At 34.5% G+C, this 23,319-nt stretch overlaps 1 protein-coding gene across 11 annotated transcripts in view; it reads right to left on the bottom strand.

The window, feature by feature from the left end:
* CEP170 (centrosomal protein 170) overlaps positions 1 to 23,319 on the bottom strand; it is a 133,542-nt gene that overhangs the window by 57,924 nt on the left and 52,299 nt on the right. For all 11 annotated transcript variants that reach the window (XM_049868123.1, XM_049868122.1, XM_049868120.1 and 8 more), the window contains exons 4-8: positions 18,715 to 18,793; positions 12,899 to 12,957; positions 12,641 to 12,803; positions 11,469 to 11,600; positions 4,200 to 4,676 (exon numbers count right to left, since the gene is read on the bottom strand). In XM_049868123.1, the coding sequence (XP_049724080.1) occupies positions 4,200 to 4,676; positions 11,469 to 11,600; positions 12,641 to 12,803; positions 12,899 to 12,957; positions 18,715 to 18,793 (910 nt within the window). The remainder of the gene's footprint in view (positions 1 to 4,199; positions 4,677 to 11,468; positions 11,601 to 12,640; positions 12,804 to 12,898; positions 12,958 to 18,714; positions 18,794 to 23,319) is intronic.

Here is a 23,319-nt window from a genome sequence, read left to right as displayed (position 1 = left end):
CATAAAGAACATAGAGTCAAGTTAGAATATATTTGGTTTTTGAAACATTAGCTTCCTAGAGGTTTTTCTGTATCATAATCAGTAAAAACCATTTAGTTACTCTACGTGGTTCTCTTAGTGATTAGATGTGAAACTATGAAAATTACTTGATTTTTCACTGATTTAGAATTCTCATTACCTAAAGAAGTATATTAAAAAAAATAATCAAATGGTAACTATTATACTATTACAGTATGAAATTAGTAGGAAGTCAAGAGTTATCCTGTGCATGTTTTAGAGTGTATCACAAATCAGGGCTTAAATAATGGCTTCTTTAGAAGCTACAAATGAATCTAGTCAACCAGGTACGTTCTAATACTTCTGGGCCTAAATCTGATTTTCGGATTTCCCTGGGCTACAAGTTTTAATCTGAGTACCTGCTGAATAATGTGGCACTGAACAAGATGATTATATGAGCTGAAAAGACTCAGGTACAGGGGTCTAGGAGGGAAAAAATTGAGTTTTAATGCTCATGGGTTTGTTTCTAACGGTTTAGAGCTTACCAATTGGTGCTAAGTGATTTGCAGAAAATGGCAGGTTAGAAAAATGCATACAAAAGGAAGGAAAAGGCTCAGAAGAGAGAATGGCACAGCACACAGGAAAGGTAGCATTTTGGAAAAGTAACAGGCAAGAGAAACAAAGAGAATGAGTAAGAGGAACAAATGGAGTGAGACTAAAATGAAGGAGGCTGGGGGAGTACTTCCAGCAGAGCAATAGTGACTAATATCATAAAGCTCAGGTATGATCACAAATATGAAAATCTTCCTTCAAATTAGTCATTATTCAAAGTGCAATCTGAAAAGAAAAAGCAGGTGTTTAATAAATGGAACCCTTGCCTCGGGGAATTAGGCTAAGAATCAAAGATATTGGATGGCAAGCAAAACTCAAACAAAACCACTAGTTCAAACGCAAAATTAAAAATATTACATTTTACAAGCAATTTCTCTGTTCTATTGGCTATATTGGAAAGGTACCTAGTTAGTAATATCTGAAAATAACTCCAATATGTATTTCTTTTGTAAAAAATACGGCATTTAAAAGTAAATTACAGTCTTGAATAATAATATATATAAATACACAAATCATTTTAATGACAATACCATCGTTACAGAATTGAATTCCTGTACCAACATATAATATTTGGTACTTCAGTGGTGTTAGGCCCTTTCAGTGTCTTTCCTATCAGTTATAGTTTAAAACTTCTCTTAGATACTAGCCATTTTCTTTTTCAGAAAATTATATTTCTCAGCATTACACAAACCAAAACTTCTGCTGAAAACTGTAATTTCCTGTTTTCACTCAACAAAAAGATCACTAGAAAACTCCCCTCACAAAGTTTCTTTCTTTCCATTTTTTCTGTCATTAACTAAGTCTACATATGTTAAAGTTCTGTCAGCGTTTTTTTAAGAGTAGAAAAAAAGCCAAATCACTTGTCATTGTTGTTAGTTGCCATCGAGTCAATTCCAACTCATGGCGACCCCACATCAGTAGCTGTACCCAAAAGAAGCTGCAACTCTCCTAAAGGGTAAAAGTGTATGGGCTTTGTGAACAATATTTTCCTCACTGTCCCAAAGCGCGTGCACTTTACTCTTGTAGGAGCAAAGTTTTTTTGGTTCTGTTTTGTTTTGTCTACTTTCAAGCTTCTGACTGATCTAAACAGTTGCTAAAAGTCTAAATATTATAAAATTGTGACTATTTCCTATAATTACAATTTTTTCCGAGTCTGGGTATGTGGGTATATACTTTTGATATCCTAAATTGTGGAAAATCTTTATCCGAGCAGGCCTGATTTTTGGAAAAAGTCAAATGTCATTTGTAAATATGTCTGCAGAAATAAAATGGATCTATCTTGGATCAAAAATGAGTTATAGTCATAAAGACATTTTCTTGGATGGCTTATAAAATGCTCTGAAGGCAAATCCAAAAAAAGGTTCTAAAACAACTTTAAGCAATGGCAATGTACTGGAATATATGTTTACCTATAAATCAGCTTTGAAGGATAATAGTAATTTGCTTGTATATTTCTGGTAAGGTCTTTACAGTCTCAAATCATTAATATGTATTGTATTTTCATGCAAATAACTTACACTTTCTACGTTTGTTTGTCAACCAGAACCCCCTCCAGTAAGGTATTTTTGTAAGAGTACTATGCTAATTTTTGTTTACAGCAACATGAAAAAAAATTGGCACAGTGGCGCTTACAAAAACTTTGTGGGAGGAGGCCACAGTCTGCAAACAAACAAAGAAGGTACATGTTATCTGTGTGAAACTACGATGTATATATACATCAAAATCAGGCTGACTCACAAATGGGCCTTGTTCGAGAGTAGAAACCATCTTAAAATCATTACTTAAAAATAATGGCTCATATAGAAAATACAATAGCACCCTGTCAAAGGTGTAAAACCTGTGAGACCCCGAAAAACAAGGCAGTCCTGTCAAGTTCCAGCTCTCACAGGTTTCACTGTGTTTTCTACAAATAGACAGCAATAGAAAAGTGGTTAGCTGCACCCTGTCAGAGGCAGAAAACTTCTGAGACCCAGAAAAAAAAGGGAGTCCCTCAAGTTCTGGCTCTCGCAGGTTTCACTGTTTTTTATAAAAAAAAAAAATAATAAAATAAATTTTTTTTTTATAATGAATAAAAAAGTTATAAAAGGGTTTAATAAACATTTTTTAGAAATTGTCTTTTAAAAGGCTCTTTTAGCTCATTTTTTTTTATATTAAGAGTGGTTTAAAACAGACTAATTGAATTGTTTCTAAATTTTGAAGGTTGACACTGCCTCATATATTATACTAGGATATCAGTATTATTTATTTATTAAATCCATAAAATGGTCAATTTACAAATGGATAGTTTTTATTCGTATGCTTTAACCTACGCATACACATATAGGTCTCGATTATATATTTAATGCTGTTTTTACTTTTTTAGTAGAAGTAAAAGATCATTTGTTGCTTTGTGTGCCACTGAGTCATTTTTGACTCACAGTGACCCCATGTGACACAGCAGAACAGCCCCATGGGGTTTCTTAGCAATAATCTTTGTGGAAGCAGATCATCATATGCCAGGTAATTGCTGGTAACTACATTTTTCATAGAGTAATAGGCCCCAACAAAGAATTAGATAATCATACTGTCTCAGTAATGTAAAATAAGCACAGGAATACATTTCCTCTTTATTTGAGAATCCTAGGGTATAAAGTGCTGGTTAAGCCAGGGATCACGCTGTCAATGACAGTGAATCTATTCACCATTCATTCAAATTACTGAATGCATAGCACCTGCACAAGTCCTGGGTGAGGTGTTACAGACAGCAGGTAAGTCACAGTCTGACCTCAAAGCACTTTTTTAAAGCCCATTAGCTCCCCGTATAATAAAATAGTCAGAGTAACATGCAACCACAATTTGCTCAAAACTGTTTTCCTTATGGACAGCTTGTTAAAAGTAACACAGAGTAACACAAATCTGTAGTCAATTGTAAAACAAATTTAACGGGCAAAATCAACTGGGGAAAAATGATCAGCTGACACAGGTGTGAAGATTTACTTATTCGGCCAACTGTTAAATAAAGGATATATATTAAGTAAATCACAATGAGCATTTAATTGTGACTTTCACAAAAATTTTTTAAATTAGATTAATAGATTCCTAGCAACTATCTCTAAACCAAAAATCTTTGTTCTATGAGAACGGCTTGAAACACTATGAACAATGTGACTACATTCCCAAAGTAAAACTTTTGCCCCATTATCAAATGGCTTAAAATTTCTTTCAAAATCTAAATATTGATATTTTGCTGGAAGCATCATGATAGAGACGAATAGAATGTATCTTTTCCTTAAATTAAGCGAATGATGGGATTTATCTTCTAGGGAATTCCACTAGTAAACTAAACAAATCTTGTATTTCTATAGAAAAAAGAAACATATTTAATGATATAAATACAAATTCACAAAACCAATCTGGTTTTGGCAAGAAAATGAAGAAAGACTATTTTGAATAAGTAAGTTGGACATGAACAGTGTGGCTTGCTTTTAAGCTTTAAACTTAAATATAAACCTTTGAAAAAGCAGAAGTTTTCTACCGAACAGATAGTTCAGTGAAGAGCGAATTTTCTTTATCGTAAAATAGGAAGTTCTCAAATGATCAATTCACTTTACCTTTCAACCTTTTCAAGTAAACTGGAACATCACTTTTAATGCTTTTGGAATCCACTTCTGTTCTTTCCCATATCATTTGAGGAGGGTTGTTCTGTGCTAGCCAGTCAGCCACTTTGTTTTCTGGTGCCATCATCCCTGTTTGAATTCCCAGCAGGTCTTGAGTTCCAGGAGAGGACTTCTTTGACTTGTGGCGCTGATCAGAAGTAAACTTTGTCACGTGGTCTCTAATAGTTACCTTTCCTGGGGTACTGTCATCAAATTCAATGGTAAATGAAGCATGCCCTGCACCTGTTGTGTGGGGACTTGGTGTGTCTTTTGTTGGGATTTCATGAATAGTGCTCTCTGTTATTTGTGATGGTTGCTGGAATTCTTTTGTAGGGATTTCAAAATAACTTGGTTCCCTACAGAAAGGAAAAAGTACTTCTTCACTTGCAGCTGCAGGTTGTTCCTCAACTCGCTTGGAATCTATGCTGCACCCTAATGAGAAAAATAAGAGAAAATTCAAAATATTTGGAAGCTTCTAGCACTTGAAGGAGTCCAGCAAAGACCACCTGAATTACTCCTTGAGAACCGAAAGGCAGATCCCAGTCTGGATGAAAAACAATGGCATTTGTATCAGAGAATAAATGTCACAGAGAAGAAGAATCTTGACTATCAACAGTATGCTTTAGTGAATCTGCTGACGTCTATGTAGTATTCACTTAACAGGAGAAGATGCAAGTTAGGCAGCAGCAAACGCAAAAGGACAGCAAAGCAAACCGAGATGGACCTTGCATGGCTAGATCCATTATCTTTTCCAACTTGGATCTAGAAATCAGAGTACAAAAGAACTGAAATGTATACATCTAGAGTGACAGAAAAAGGATGAATATCCTTGTCAAGTCATCAGGATGAGATAAATGAAATATCTATGAATATAAGCAGAGCTCCAAAAACAGGTACTCAAAAGAGGATACAGAAGTAAATATGTAAGCGATGCTCTAGAAGTAATGACTGCACTTACCACTCTTCACCATCACATTCACAGACATGACTTGCAGAATGATATAAAATAATATTACCGATGTATGATCCTTTCAAAGAGATACATACATTTTATAAAGAATGGTTAAAGATAAAACTTGTGGGTTTGCAGCATTGCAATCCAAGCAGCAGTGTGAAAGAAATAAGCTAAAAATAGAAAATTGAATTGCCAACCAATAATTCCCGAAAAAAATTAGTGTACGTCTGCTTATAGAAGGATGTGCACAGAATGTCAAAAATCCTTAGAGGAAAGCTGAATTATAAATCTCAGATCATTAACAATGTGGCTGAAGGAGCAAGCACCTCTAGGACACTATCACTATTCTTCTGTTGCCATAAACACTAACATAGAGGCATAAAAATAAATACATTTACAAATATATAAAGGAATATACATGAAAATAACAATTGGAAAATTTTAAGTATGTGTTATTAGTGCAAATGCAAAATAAAAAAGATTAAACTACTCCTGTTCAGGAAGTAAAAGAACCATGTCTACTATCAAGATGGTGAAGAGTGAATTCAAATGATATGTATTCCCCTAAAGCTCAGAGAAGCATTCAGTTTTTAAACAGGTTGACCGAAAAATCATTTGCACAAGAATTTACTAGGAAGAAAAGGCAATATAGGGAGACTAAGTTGTTTTCAACCATTTTCTAACTAAGTGGAGTATTTAGACTTTTGAAACATCTTCTCAAATATTAAACCTTAATGGGATTCATCAGGTGTGATAACTGGTTTCTTGGCAATACTCTGAATATGAAACAATCATAAAATGGTTTCCTTTTAAGTTGTAGAATGGGTCAGCTAAATCCCTGTAATCAAATGTGTGGTGTAGGGTATGGAAGATGTCCATTTCTAAGAATGATAAACTTTCTAAAGGGGGGAAAAAAAAACTAAATAGGAGGCAAAAAGATTATATTAACAATAACAATTTTAATGTAAAAATTATCTTTTTAAGAATCTACTTAGTTTTTCTTTCCACTGAAAACAAAAGAACGTTAGAAAAATGTTATAACAATATAGCAATAATGACACAACTCATAATACCCTAAAGTCATTTTAATTTTTTTATTAAAGAGTTAATTTGTCTTTTTCTTATTAATTAAATGTCCACTTGGTGAATGCTTGGGCTGAAGGTCTGTCACTTAAAATTTCTATGAGAATAAAATGAATTACCTACTCCTCATATATTCACAAACTCATTAATGTTATTTGTTTTATTTTTTAGTCATAAATTCATTTACCATACATAATGTACGGAACTTTATCAATTCCGTACAGTATAATTAGTTTGTAAACCTATCCTATCAATCTTTTTGTGCTTTTGCTCATTATTAGGCTAGCAGAGTAACACTGGGGCCAAAAGGTGGTAGTTTCCTACCACTGTCTTGATACCCAAATAAAAGTGATGTGGTTGAGCTATGAAGCAAAAACCTCAAATAGCTGGTACAGCATTTGTCATCCACTTGTCACTTATCCATCAAGGGAATATCTCCTCCTTTTTCCTCTAAGAAAAATTCAAAATTAATACACATATTCAATGTGTCCCATTATATTAAAACATCAGAAATGAACAACTCCGCACACCACTTTTTAAAAGGGTGCCATTCCATAAACTGGTCCTACTTCAAAACTGCCTTTACCCACACGACTAGAAGCCTGTAATTTATACAGGGTAACACCTACGTAAGTTATTCAGAACTCGCTTATCCAACAATGTCAAAGAAGCACAAGAGAGTGGAAAGGCAACACGTTATGATTTAGCGATCAGAACCAGGCAGCCTGGCTTAGTGAAAACCTGACTGAGATTTGAAATCAGATAAATCCTGTCTCTATCAGTTTTGTATTCTCATTTTCCTAATCAATAAAATGGGGAGATGATATCTACCCACAAGACTGTTGTGGAGGTTTAGTGAGGTAACTATTAAGTGAGATTATTTAAATTACCCAGAACAAAAGCTTGGTACAAAGTAACCACAAAAATAAACTTTTCTTCGAATTCTCTTCCTCCAACTCTCCAACACAGGAAGAATGAGGGAACCAAGAACCTAAAACAAAAACTCTAACTCTAAAAAGCTCAAGAGACAGATAACATTTATACTCTAATGTTCATGAACTTTTCTAATAAAACACATAATCCAGAATAAACGTTCCCTTCCTTTTTATGTATTACAGTAAATAAAAATATAAAACTAATTAGAGATGACAAAGACTATAATTATGAAGGCTCATTTCATTTAAGACATTCATGCAACCTACTCTATTCCAAGTACTTTAAATTAAACAGACTTGGGAATCTCCTTTTGCTAAAAAGGAGTTACAAATTAAAAGTTATCAAAATTGGTTTGATTGGATTAAAATACATTCCTTAGAGCTGGACACACATGAACACCTTTTTAAAATCTATACAACATTCAAAGGCTTTTAATTGCAACCTAAATAAATGTTTAAACCAAGCCAGCAAGTAGAAGAGAGGGTATAGCTGAGCATAGGTGAAGATAAAATGAGGACAAATTTCCCTTCTTTATAACAAAAAATCCATTGCCATCAAGTCAATTCCGACCAATGGCCATGCGTTACAGAGTATAACAGCTCCATGGGGTTTTCCTGGCTATGATCTTTAAGGAAGCAGATCGCCAGGCCTTTCTTCCATGGTGCCACCGGGTGGTTGGAACCACTAACCTTTAGATTAGTAGTCAAGCGCAAAAAAACCAATTATGCCGCCCAAAGGCCTTTCCTTCTTATTAGGACTCAAAACACTCACGCACTTTCGGGAAGCTGTGATTGCTCTAATGTACATATTTGCTTCCAGACTACATGGCAAGCCTTTAGGAGATTTCGGATGCATGTGAACTCACAGAGAGGGACATAAAAAATTCCTACACAGCAGACACCCTATTATCCTTCCTGGAATGCTCACTTCTCAAAATAAGTACTAGATTTTTAAACTCTAAAAATTGGTAGCCAAGAAGAAAATCATTTTTTGTTTTTACCTTAAAAGTATGCTTAGAGCATAAGTTATTAAACTCATTATTTACATTGCATAATCTCAAACTTTTTTAAAAAACTACTTTAATTTCAACGTGATCAAATTAAATGAGAGCTTACTGTGGTACACATTTTCTAATCTGATTCTACAATTTCTGCTTGCTTCAGAAATTATTTTAGGCCAGTAAACTATCTCCCTCACCCTGCATTTTAAGAAAACCTCAACTTAGGAAGTTGAAACAACCACCACCTCATACTCAGATTATTATTCGGATACATCTGACAAGGCTCTTTAAGCTATTTAACACAAGAGAGACCCTCATAAGGCTATTATTCAGATACATCTGACAGGGCTCTTTAATATATTTAACCTAAGACCTTAGTGAATTAATTCTTTATTACTCAAAAACAATACAAGATTATGAGGCAGCTTCTGGTCATCTGGCAGAAACCACACTCCATGAGATACACCACACAGTCATTTAAGAATTCAGTTTCGTTCACATAGCTGAAATTACTGCTGGATGCTTCACAGTTTGAAACGCATTTTATTACAGTGAGGTATGAGGGGTCAAGTTTTTATGCCTAGCTTTCTACAGTTTAAATCTTTGCACCCTATGAAGTATGTCCTTTTGGAGTGATAGTGACTGTGTGTGTATGTTTATTTACAAGAGTATCAATCAATGAAATATCAATTGCTTATGATTAAAACCATGGACTGCCTCCACTTTTTGCCAGCTGGGTGACCATGGTAAGTTAAATTACCAAGGCTGCACCTCAGTTTTCTTATCCATAAAATGAGAAAAATAACAATACCCACCTTCAAGCATTGCTGTGAGGATTAAGTGAGTAAATGTAAGGCAAGCATTAAAAAAAAAAAAAAAAAAATGGCTAAAGTCAATACCATAGAAGAGTCAGCTATTATTATAAATCGGGGTTCTGTTTCCAGTAAAAAAAAAAAAGAAAAAAAAGTGACGTATACATTTTATTATATTCCAGAAATTTATGTTTTTCAGATTACAGAAGTTGTTTTGTATACCGGGTAGGGCCAAATTTTTAGTGTCTACATAAAATCACTATCACAATTATTTTTAGAATTTGCAATGTTTCGATTCCACTATGTTTTCTTTTAAATTAACCACCTAACTAGTAAGGTTGCTATTTTTGTTCTGTTTTTTTCCTACCTCTCTCTACTAGATGGCTCTAGTTCACCATGATCGTGTAATATGTGGTCCTTGAAGTCAGGAACTTACAGTTTAGATGAGAAGAAACAGTACAGTATGAGACTCACCCATTGATATCGAGTGAATTCTGACTCATAGTGACTCTATAGGACAGAGTAGAACAGCCTAGGGTTTCGAAGACTGTAAGCTTTATGGGAGCAGACTGCCAAATCTTTTTCCTTAGAAGTGGCTGGTAGGTTTGAACTGCTGACCTTTCACTTAGCAGCCAAGCACTTAACCACTGTGCCACCAGGGCTCCTTACAGAATGAGATAGTGTTTGGCAGGCAAAGGGCAGCTACTGTAGTTTCTTGAAAAAAGGGAATAAAGGACAGTTTAGGCATAAAAAAAAAAAAAGGCATGTTATGTGAAATAAACTGCAGGAGGGGTGAAACTGGAAGTAGGAAGCTCAATTATGACTCAGTGAAAAAAAAGACAACAGAATTAGGTAATATATTTAAACAGATGAGGGGAAGGGAACAAAAGTCACAAAGACGTCAAATAAAATGGATATTCTTGATTGCCTTCCAATATCCATTTCCTGTTCTTCCCTCCTAAAGGTATTCATTCTTCCCTGACACAGTCCACATGTCTGCCTGAGAGGATAATTAATCCCATACTCAGCTTCAGGGTGGACAACACTGGTTTAAGAATATTCTCATATTCCTCGCCAGGGATTGGTTCAGAAATAAACAGATGACCTACTCATGAATCTGTGAGAGGCCAATGAAATAAGTCTTGAGACCTACTGGGAAGTTCTTTCATTTTCTGGAAGTCTCCTGGAAGCAACCTTTGAGCTTTTCTGCTGGAAGTGATCAAAGTAGCATATAACCCTGACGGCTGCTCATAAGCAGCCCTTGACTATGAGGGGAAACCATCTCGGTACGCAGCCACTGTGGACAGCAGGGCTGAGACAGAGAGAAACTAGATACTTGATGCTGGATTCACCTACTCTGAAAGGGTTCAGTTACATGAACTAGCAAATTTCCTTCCTGTTGAGTCTTGGGTAGCATTTCTATAATTCGCATAGGAAGGCATACTAAATAATACTAAGGTTTTGAGATTGGGAAGGAAGAAAACTGTTGGTGACACAAAAGAAGCAGCGATGGAAATTTATTTGCAAAGTTGACTTCAGTATGGGGCACTGTAAGATCAAGCTGATAATTCCACCTTTCTTAGATTTGTACCCTGATAGAGTATATTTAAAGAACAAGTGCTGTTATTTTCCAGCTAAGTGTCTTACTGATTTTGTAAGACTAGTGTCACGAGCAGAAAACTGACAAGAGCTCAGACTGTTTCTTCCATGCTGATGCCTGGTGCCTGTGGTTAATTTCTCCAGGTCTGGATCCTTGTTTGCTGTTATGACAGAAACTGTGTGCTCCATCCTTCAGTTTTATTGTATTTACCAGGTCCTTACGGGAAACACAACTGATACCTCGTTTATTTCCTGGAAATCTTGACTTTCTGGCTTACAGACACTTAGGTCACTACTAAACCCCTCCAACAAAAGAATATGTTCCCTGACTATCAGTCTGAGAATCTGGCCCAGAACTATTTCTTTTTTTCTGATTGCCAAACACAGCTAATCTTCCTGTTACTATATCCCAACACTGTATCCTGAGATTTAAAAAAAAAATTTAATTTCACATCACATTTCTGAACATAGTAGAAATTACTTGTTTTAAATTATGACATGATTGTAAATATAATGAAAACATGGAATATTAGTTTGTACTATTTTGGTTTCATTGATACATTTTAATAATTATTTTAAAATACTAAAAATGGCCAACTATATCATTATTTTATTTTTCAAGTTTTAACAATCTCATAAACTAGAAAAAAAATAAAAGTGCATTATAAAGATACTGTAATAAATATACAGTGAGACTCATTCAAGAATTTAAAATTAAAATATACATCAATTATCAAGTTACAGAGTAGCAGATAACTCTTTTCAAAGCAGAATTTTGCTTAGATTATAAATTCTTCCCAATATATTCACTTAATGTCATAGTCATTGAGATCTTTTACCTGACATCCCAGTTTCATTTTTCTCTTCAGGTTTGCCATTTGACTTGACAGCACTCTGTTCATCCACCTCATCATCCCCCCACCACGATGGCTGCCCGTATAATGGAGTACCACGGGGCATAGCAGAAGTATCTGGAAAAAGGTGGGAAAAGTCTGTCAAAAGCAGATGAAACAGAAAAAAGGTACGCTTTTGCAGAATGCTAAAATTGCCTTCTTGGTTTATTAAGTGAAAAAAAAAAAAAAAAAAACAACAAAGTATAGTCTAGATACCTGAAAAGCACCCTAAGTTGAATAACAGTATTGTCTAAGACCTTGTCAGTGTTGGACATGACTAAATAAATGAAAATTTACACAGCAAGTAAGTAATGCAACCTGCTATCTCCCAATAGTTTTTTCTTCAAGTGTACGGTTTCTTTGGTAAATAACACTTATAACAAATGGTCCTTGACTTGAAAATTTAGACAGAAAGTGGCCTTACTAGAACAAGTTCAGAGAAACTAGGCAATAATCAGCTAGGGAAAAATGAAACCAGTCTGTCAGCAATGGCTCATTAAGTCTAAATATAAAAGGCAAAATTAACGTTTGCCATGAGCAACCGTTTTTTATTTTTTTAAAAGTCCAGTGGCATTGCACAGTAACTAGATTTAAACTAGTGTTACCAGGAGGACTAATACATTTTTATTTGGGCAAATTTGGTATTACCTATTAATTAAAAATCTTGCTTTTGTTTGAATGAAATTATGTAAAGTATTTTTCACAGTGCATGAAATATGCTAAATATGATAATAATAATTTCAATGATGTAGCATTATCGGATATCTTATTTTTTTCCTTTAAGTCATATTTCAGTTACAATTCAGAAAAAATAGCAAATGTGAAATAAAAAAAAATTATGTGGTAAACTTTATTTCCCTCAAATAAACATTAAATACACCTACACACAAATGTCATATGTAATTATGCATCTTATTATGCTTTCTAATGAATGCATTAAAAAAATTGGCTACATTAAAACCCACAAAGAGATAAACCATACAAAACTCTTAAATCATCATTATTATTATAACTCATTTAGTAAACACCTAACAAGACATGGCCAAGCTTTTAAGAAAAAGCATGCCATTTCTTCACACTCAGTTACAAATACGGTATTTTCAAAGAGGCCAACTTACCCATGGATTTTTCCTCAGACTTTAGTGCTTCTGTAGCTTTGTGCTGCGCTTCTGTTGCAACGTCTGCTACCTTTGAGTCTATGCTTTTGGCACATGCAGATTTTGATAATTCTGATTCTGAAGATTTTTGGGACAACTGAAGCTGAATAGTAAACTTCTCATGCTATAAAACATTTAAAAATGGAATTGAAACACCCATGAGTGAAATCAACCCTAGTAAGTGGTAGGCAGGGTTACAAAACAAATAAAAATTCTTACCTTAAGAGCTTCTTCAGGGACCCTCATCTCTCCTTGTACTACAGTGAAAAGATTTGTATGTAAACAGGGCTAAGGAAGAATATAATTTCAAAATCTGCTAATTAAGCTTAAAACAATCGGAACCGTCCTGCTTTTAACAGGGAATTACAACAGGATTATTATATTCCTTTTAATGGTAAAATGTTAAAAAAAAAAAAAAATCCTTACGAACACGAAGTATTTCATTTTGAAATGCGAAAGAAAATACTCTCAAAATCCAGCAAGTGTTTCTAAACTTATGTGATGAGTTGCTTTTTCAAAAAGGAAACAACTAGATGAGTAAGGGCACCAAAGACATTTTCACTTTTAAATAACCACAGTGAGGAAAAAGCACCAGGATCAAATTATATTGATAGCTAATCATATACATGTGAAAAGATGTACCTCACCAGTGATAACTCAACAGCAAACCTTAAAGGAATTTGATTACTCACACTTCACAAACACTGATAAAAATGAAGTTCATTTTGTAAGTGCAAAATAAATGCTATAATTAGGGTCCTTATAGTAACCACAACCACCCCTTTCCACCACAAATTGCAATCAGGGTCATATTACATTATCAAACAACTGACCCTATACAAATGCTAGATATAATGAATGCTTTCATTATGAAACCAAATAGAACAATGCTTCTGTATATAAAAAGGGTCTATTTACTACCCAGTAGAGGTCACATTTCTCACTATTACTTAACCCTGTAATGAAAGGGCTTTTTATAAGCATGCACTAAATTCTGTACTTCTTTACCCATTCAAAGCATCCACAACTACAAGGGTTGTTGTTGTTGTTAGGTGCTGTTGAGTTGGTTCTGACTCATAGCGACCCTGTGTACAACAAAATGAAACACTGCCTGGTCCTGTGCCATCCTCACAGCCATTTCTATGTTTGAACCCGCTGTTGCAATCCATCTTGTTGAGGGTCTTCCTCTTTTTCACTGACTCTCTACATTATCAAGCATGACGTCCTTCTCCAGGGACTGATCCCTCCTGATAACATATCCATAATACGTAAGATGAAGTCTCACCATCCTCGCTTCTAGGGACCATTCTGACTTTACTTCTTCTAAGACAGATTTGTTCATTCTTCTGGCAGTCTATGGTATATTCGATATTTTTCGCCAACACCATAATTCAAAGGCATCATTTCTTCTCTGGCCTTCCTTATTGTCCAGCTTTCACATGCATATGAGGTGACTGAAAATACCCTGGCTTGGGTCAGGTGCACCTTAGTCCTCAAAGTGACATTTTTTATTTTAACACTTTAAAGAGGTTTTTTGCAGCACGTTTAATCAATGGAATATGTCGTTTGATTTCTTGATTGCTGCTTCCGTGGGCATTGATTGTGGATTTAAGTAAAATGAAATCCTTGACAACTTCAATAGTTTCTCCATTTATCATAATGTTTTTTTATTGGTCCAGTTGTGAGGATTTTTGCTTTATGTTGAGGTGTGACCCATACTGAAGGCTGTAGTTCTTGATCTTTATCAGCAAGTGCTTCAAGTCCTCTTTGCTTTCAGCAATCAAGGCTGTAACATCTGCATATCACAGGTTGTTAATGAGTCTTCCTCCAATTTTGATGCCCTGTTCTTCTTCAAATAGTCCAGCTTCTCAGATTATTTTCTCAACATACAGATCGAGTAAGTATGGTGAAAAGATACAACCCTGACGCACACCTTTCCTGATTTTAAGCCATACAGTATCCCCTTGTTCTGTTCGAATGGGTGCTTCTTGGTCTAAATAACAGGTTCCACGTGAGCACAATTAAGTGTTCTGGAATTCCCATTCTTCGCAATGTCATCCATAATTTGTTATGATCCACACAGTCAAGTGCCTTTGCACAGTCGATAAAATTCAGGCAAACATCTTTCTGGTATTCTCTTCTTTCAGCCAAGATCCATCTGACGTCAGAAATGATATCCCTAGTTCCATGTCTTCTTCTGAATCAAGAGGACACAATAAACCTAAGCATTTATCCAACTAATAAAAGAGGTTCAAATTACATGAAAGAAAAACTTCTGCAAGGAGAAATAGATAAAACCAAAATTAATGTATGAGATTTCAATACCTCTCTCAATAATTAGTAGAGCAAGTACACAACATATCAGTAGGATAAAAAAGATAAGAACAACAGTATCAACCACCTCAACCTAATTGCATTTGTGGAAGTGAGTAAAAAACTTGTAAGTAACTTATGAGTCAAAGAAGGAAAATTAGAAAGTATTTTGGATGCTAAAGCAGTACTTAGGAAGAAATTTGTATCAACTAAATGCCTGTATTAGAAAAAAAGGCCTCAAATGAATGATTTCAATTTCTACCTTAATAAAGTAACAGAAGAGCAAATTAAACCAAAAGTAAGTAGAAGAAATGAAATTATAAAGGTGGCACAAGTCAAACACGAAACAGAAAAACCATAAAGAAAATTCAAGGAAGCCAAAAGCTTGTTGAGAAGTCTTCCCATTTTCTCCAAACTTGCTCCATGCACAGAATTCTCCGTATCAGTTTATGATGGACTCCATTTGACATTTTTCCAATTAAAAAAGAAAAAAGCTTAGGCCAAAATCTTGGATTCAACCTTGACTCTTCCCTTTCTTTCATTCTCTACATTCCACCTAATCAGGAAACCTTACTGATTACACCTTGAAAATACATCCAGAACTCTATCATTTCTTGCCATCTCCACTACTCCCACCCTGATCCGTACCTCCATTATTGCTCACTTGAATTAGTGAAATAGCCTCCTAATTGTTCTGTTTTTTCATTCCTGCTCACTCCACCCTCAGTCTATTCTTTGAACAAGAATAGAGTAATCTTTTAAAACAAGTCATATCATGTCAGTCCTCTGATCAAAACCCTGCAATGGCTCCATTTCACTTAGAATAAATATTAAAATCCTTATATTAGCCTATTAGGGCTCATACATTCTGCCCCAATACCCATCCCATCCTACTCTTCCCTGGCTCCAGCTACACTAGCTTTTAATGCTGTTTCTCAAGCATGCCAAACATGCCCCTGCCGAAAGTCTTTTGTACTTAACTCTTCAATCTACCTGAAGAGCTCTTTCTCCGTATTGTCTATATGGCTAACTCCTTCACTTTTTCGACATCTTCGCTCCAATGCTGGCTTCCCAATGAGGTATCCGTGATCATCCTTTTTAAAATAACTTCCCATGCACCACCACTGGTTGTCTGTACGCCCCTTTCATACTTTTTCTCCACAGCACTTCTAACCCTCCAACATCCCTACTTTGTTGTCTGTTGTCTGCTCTCTCCAACCCATTAAGTGTAATCTCCAAGAGGACTGGGATTTTTTTGTCTGTTTTATTCATTACTGTATTCCGAGACCACTGGGACTGTGTCTGGCAACATAGAACAAATTTAATAAATCACTTAGGCTTGCTTATCTGCCACATTTTTGGCCACCTGGAGATTTATTAGCTCTTTCTCAAGTTTATCTTGACTGTTGTGGCATTTTATTACCCCTCACAAGTTTACTGTCACTTTTAAAACTTGGACATTTCACAGAGTACTTGCTTTTGCAAATTATCACTTGATTTCTTTAGTTAGAAAAAAAGACTTTTGGCATATAAATTTTGTTTCCTCGTTCTAGTCTCAAGCCATGGTAAAATGTTCTTTCTATTGCTGTGGCATTTTAATCAGTTTTACTCTCCAAGGTACAGCAGTTTGTAAACTGGCTAACAACTATGATTAATCTGGTATGTGAATAATGAAGAAATGAGTTAATAAATAAAACACTACAATTCCTTCAGTCTATGGCAGTCCTATTCTGTCAGATGGGGTTGCTATGAGGCGGAAATCAACTCGACAGCACCTAACAGGATAGCTAAATACAGAAAAAGTAAATGTAATATATAAAATCTGTTTTTAAAATTTCACGCAATATAATTTCTGCCACTGTAACAGCCCAATGTTCACTTACGTATAACACTCAAAAATCATGACCAATATGACATGCTATTTAAAAATAACAAAATTAACTGAGTTTAGCCTAGGCCTTTGGATAGTAGCTCTGGCTCAACATTGACTGTAGAATCCTAAAAAGGACACTTGGGAGAAAACATTTATCCCAGCAATTTTAGTCAGACATATTATGAGCCGTTACATATGAAAGAAATGTTAGCTTTCAGTTAAGAAATTACTGTACAATTTATAAAAGCATGAATTATTTCTCAATAGTTTCTTCTTGACTTAAATTTCAAAGTTAACCTTACAGAATTTTATCAAAACTTGAATGTCCTAATGTGCATTTTCTCATGTTTTGAAACAGCTGGTGTCAAGTGGATTAGAGGATGTACTTAAATTCAAAAGATACCTGTGCTTCTTTTTGATGAAAATTACATAATTAATTACATAACCATAATTATATAATTAATAAGCCTATTAATCAAGACTTTAATGCTAATTCTTAATTTCTTCATGAAATACACATTTTTAAAAGTATATAACTCAAAATTACTAATGTTTAATGGTTTCACCTTTAGTATATTCCTTTGACTCTACAAGTATAAATGTTATATGCTATAAAACTACTTTTTTATAAACTTTAAGCTTAACCTAAAATAAAAACTAGTTATGCTCTAAAAACAATTTTTAAACAATGTTACTAAATTTACTTTATCTGAGCATCAACTCTATTTAGCTGAGACTACATTTTCTCTGCTAAAAAAAAAAACCCACTGCCACCAAGTCGATTTGGACTCATAGCAACCTTACAGCACAGAGCAGAACTGCCCCAAAGAGTTTCCAAGGAGCACCTGGCGGATTCAAACTGTCGATCTTTTGGTTAGCAGCCATAGCACTTAACCACTACACCAGCAGGGTTTCAAAAAAAAAAAAACCCCATTACCATAGACTGGATTACAACTCATAGCAACCCTACAGGACAAAGCAGAACTGCTCCATAGAGTTTCCAAGCAGCGCCTGGTGGATCTGAACTGCCAATCTTTTGGTTAGCAGCTACAGTACCTAACCACTATGCCACCAGGGTTTCTCTGCTTGAGTGATCAAAGTCCATCAAAAAGTCCACATACATACAGTAACGCAAAAAACTAAAACTCAAGGAAAACATTCAGCATAATGTAAATATATTTTAATTGAACACAAATAAATCCTTTTGATAAACAGAAATTCTTTTATTCTTCGATCCACTGTGTACCATCTCTTCACTAGTAATTCTAGTCATATCCCTGTTCAGTTCTGAGAATCCTACTTCTAAACAAAATAATTTTAAATACACACTAAATGTATAATGCACTTAATCAGGGAGCCTTGGTCTTAAAAGCCATGGGATATTGAAAAGTTTGAATTAAATAGGCAATACAGATAAAGCTAGAAATGGAAAGAAAAGTAGGTTTAAATTATTCTATTTCTCCCAGGAGGGTGATCTGTGCCACCATCATTCACCTGAAAACATCCCTGGGCTGGGCTAAAATTAAAAATTCCTGTCGTCTCCCCAGTTACACTTTCTGATACCCAAATTACACATGCAACAGCACTGTGGGGAGATCTCTGCAGAAATGATATAAATGTATAGTTTAAAAAAAAAAGCTGAGTCCCTCAACTTTTTCAGGATAATTTTTAGGAACAAGCATAGCAACCAAAGATAAAATATAATTTTTAAATGTATGTTAATATGCGAAGGCACCCAATAAATGGAGATTTTAGCATATTTATATTGTGAATACAAGAAATGTTCATTTACACCAAAGTAAAGATTTTTTAATATACTTAATAAATGTACAAAATCATGTAAGGATATCATATCCAAATCTCAGCTTATCTTCAAGTTTCAAGGTGATATAAGTCTGTTCTGGAATCCTTACATCATTCACAAAGGTCTATAAGAAAAAAAAGATGTTGGATTACATATGAAATTTTAATTCTTATATTTCAGACAAATTCTCAAACCTGATACTTTAAAATACGTATTATATGGTTTGTATATTGTAAGACATGCCATGCATCCTATAGGCTAATGATTTCATACTAAGGCTAATAAGTGACTTCATATTAAGGCTAATAAATGATTTCATACTAAGCCTTTTATCACTATTACAGGTACCACAAAATGAACCAGGTTTCAGTGCCTCTACGTCCCCCATGCTGCCAAACAAATTTAGGCAGCTCAAATAGTTTCTAAAAATGATGCCAAGGAAAGCTCTTAACCCAGAATTGGAAAATTGTAAAAGGGAAAAAACTTAACTGGCAATATACCATCAGGGTCCACTGGACCCAATTTTAGCTTTTTATGGAGGCAATTCTAACTATATGTAAAGCGTGATGTATCATGACTTTTATTTTTAGAGAAAATTTACTTAAAAAATGAATAAAACTCATTTCATCCTGCAATTACCACATGGGTTCTTTGGACCCATTTATAAATCTAAGATACATTATGGGATCTTAGTGATCTTATTTTTTCCATATCTTGAAACATTCTGCTACATCCTAGTAAATATTTCATCGTTATTGTTGTTGGGTGCCATCAGTCGATTCTGACTCATAGTGGCCCCAAGTGACAGAGTAGAACTGCCCCATAAGGTCTTCTTGGCTTTAATCTTTATGGGAGCAGATGACCGAGTCTTTCTCCTGCGTAGTGGTTTGATGGGTTCAAACGATCAACCTTTCGGTTAACAGCCAAGCACTTAACCACTGTGCCACCTTATGATTATTCCTAACTATGCTGAAAAAGACTAAAATAATACAAAAACCGATTAATAATAGAATTAATGAGAACATTCCTACTCAACAGAAATACATTGCAAGCCACAAATGCAACCCAACATATATTAGATTTTCTAGAAGGAAGATTAAAAAGGTAAAATAAAAAAAGAGGTAAAATTAATTTTATTAATATATTTTTTATTTAACCCAATATATCCCAAACATTATCACTTCAACATACAATTAATTAAAAAGTTAACAAGACACTTTGTATTTTTTTTATATGGCATAAGTTTTTGAAATTTAGACGTGTAACACTTCATGTACTCAATAGACACAAATGGCTAGTGTCTACTGTAGTGGGAAGCAGAGACCTAGAAGGATGACCCAAAAGTGAAATAAATCATCACTATTTTATCATCCTTTGGTTTTTTTATTGCACTGTCCAAAATATCATATCACTTTTCTAAGAAGATATAAAAGGCATCTGGAGACAATCTTTTTACTTTCTATTTGTTTTAGTTAGCAAGGACCACCACTGAAAATTCAAATTTTTCATTTACCATCCATAAAAGCAAAGAGAAGAAAAGTGACTAAAAGACATTTCACAATTATACAATGAATACAAAGAGACAGCTAGCAGCACTCTAGACTCCAATAATGATGGTGAAACTGATAAGGTAAGAAAAATGCCAGACTATGAGTCTTTGGATGAAGATATCCAAAATGAATTTTGTCTAACATGAATTTTTCTTAAATTTTTTCAAAATTTTCTCAAAGAGGAAAGAAGAACCAAAAGAAAATACAGTATTTTCATGCAGTCAGTCATTCAGTAAGAAGGGCTTCAGGCAGTATTTTTCAACAAGCACAACCGTTCTGTTTTTTAAAATGACTTGTGACAGTATTCTTTTCTTTATGTTTGTGCTCCAAAACTTATTTGATATGGTTAGGAAGCAGGTAAACACTCAAAGCAAGTACCTATACAAAAGTGGCTACAAGGAAATAGATGGAGAAATAAAAATACTGAATTGATCTTTCTAATTGTTCATAAATCTAAAAATGAGAAATGTTTTGCAATTATGGAACAAAGAAGATGGCCATCCTCTAACAAAACTATGAGCTGTTAAAGTTTTTAAAAATATTGCACTTTGACAATTCGAGAGCAAGAAGAACTAGAAGTAATATTGAACTAGAACCAATTAGAGATGTACTTGAAATCTGGAGTCAACATTTATGAAATGGATATATATCCCAGGTTAATAATGCATGAAAACTGGTATGCAGTTAGGTGCATTCAAAGAACATTGCCCACTTTGTATATTACATATCTTTTGAAAGCAGGAAAATATGGCATAAAAATTTGAATTCACTAGGCCTAAATTTTTACTAAAATTTCAGGCTGTTTTTCACTATTCCTTTCTTCTTACTCCTGAAAATTATCTGTAAAAAGACTATATACATATATATACAATTATATACCCGTTTCTCACTAATCAACATAGTTTAGTTCCAAAGACCAGGTTGTTACGCAAAAACGGAGGATGATCACATCAGATCACAAAAGTGGAGGATGGCTACATCATTACATTACGTAACTGCCAAATTGCATCATTACATAACTACCAGATTACATCATTACGTAACTGCCAAACCACTGAGAATCACGGCTCAGCCAAGTTGACACATAACCTTAACTATCACAGCCAAAGGTACTCTTGCCTCGCACCTCAGCATTCATTATTGCCACACATACATCATTTATGTGCAAAATAGTTGGATAGTGGATTTTTTGCTATTATTATAAATGCAAAATGTTGGATAAGGACAGAGTTGATACATAAGGAGCAGGCGTATACATACATACATGTATATATACATATATATATACAAAAGGATACATCAAATACAGATGGTAAATGGTGATGACTATTTTTTCCTAGCACACTGAAGATTAAAAACCTAGAATCTGCTAGATTTATAGAACACAGGAAAGTGTTATACTTAACTGCCTGCTATGCAGACATCATGTAAATACCCAACCATTTTTCCTTTGATAAATTAAAACTTATTCTTTCCTTTTGAATTTCATCTTTTCCATCTTCTATTTTATTAGATTTGAGTTGGCCATAATACCTTATTTGTGAAGGCTCCCTCCATGGTGAAGAAGTTTAGAAGGCTCTTGAATGACATGCAGTAAAGCAGATAAGGGGATTTTGTTATTGCGGTCATATTCTCAAATTCCAATGCATAACTGGCACTTTGAAATATGTCATTAAATACTAGTTTCTAAGTCTACACACGCAAAAAAAAAAAAAAATTAGAAGAAGATACAACCGTGTTTCAAGCACAGATACATGGAAACTGTGAAATACTGCTAAAACTTCAGCTCACACCTTAGTGGTCCAAAATCATGGGCTTCCAATATACTTCACAGAAAAGTGGAAATGGTAACACAAAAAAATCCAAAGGCTTCCTGGACTTACAAACTCTAATTTCAGATTCATTTCCAAAATTAACATTTCAGAGTGTTTTAACTTATGTCTTGAATTTAACTAAACAAATTATTCTAAGTTAAATTAAAAAATAGAATATTAAGGATAATTACAAAAAAGAAAATGATGGAAAAGAGAATAAAATATTAATCCATTTACGTTATGCAGAAGATAAATGACTGGGTATGCCATGGAAGAGTAATGTCGCAGTTTTAAGTCAATTTTATTTAGAACTCGCTAATAACTTAAAATAATATATTTACTCAACAAGGCCTAAGATGACCTATAATATCCATTTAAAGCTTAAGACTGTAAAATTCTCTTAAATATTAAGTACCTAGTACATCAAAAAAAAAAAAATTTTTTTTTTTTATATCAGGTACTCTGAGAGATCAAGAAACTTTGAATATTATCGGCTGTATTATATCTACTAGTATTTTGCCATGCTGGCACATACAACAGAAAAAAAGACTTAGGAAGACTTAAGCTAGACTTAAAGTTTCAGCTCACAAAAATGCAAGTGAAAACACCTGGGGCAGAAAACAGTCTCCCAAAAGTCTAAAATTACAAAAAAAGGAGAGAAAATTTTTAAGAGCAGCAGGAATAAAGGCATTTGAGTAAATCAAATACAAAGCATTTTAGTAAGTTAAATACAGAAGAAAAATAGATCTTGTTTCTTATGTCAATGCCACCTGATCACACCTCTATCTGGTAAGTAGGACAGATAAGGAAAATAAAGCACAGAGAGTGAAGTAACGAACAATACCTCAGAGTGAGAAGTGTAATTCTGGGATTCAAGCTTGAGTCTCTGTGATAGTTAAGGCTGTGTGTCAACTTGGCTGGGCCATGTGGTTTGGTAATTATGATGTAGTTTGGCAGTCATGTAACGATGCGATCATCTCCATGATGAGATCTGATATGTGATCACCTCCACGATGGGATCTACTGTGAGCAGCCAATCAGTTGAAAGACAGTTTCCCTGGGGGTGTGGCCTGCATCAAATATTAGTGGACTTTTTGGCAAGGCTCTTGGGCTTTTGCTTACACTGGATCCTGCAGCTGGCTCCTTTTTATCTGATCTCCAGTTCTTGGGACTTGAGCTAGCAACTTACCTACTTTCTTGCCTGCCAATCTTGGGATTCATTGGTCTTTGCAGCCTGTGAACCAGAGCCCTGTTGTCTGACTTGCCGATCTTGGGTTCACCAGCCC

This window comes from Elephas maximus, chromosome 24 (genome assembly GCF_024166365.1).
Source record: "Elephas maximus indicus isolate mEleMax1 chromosome 24, mEleMax1 primary haplotype, whole genome shotgun sequence".
Taxonomy (NCBI): Eukaryota; Metazoa; Chordata; class Mammalia; order Proboscidea; family Elephantidae; genus Elephas; species Elephas maximus.
Note: the sequence above shows the minus strand (reverse complement) of the source record. Positions and strands in the feature narration are given on the sequence as shown.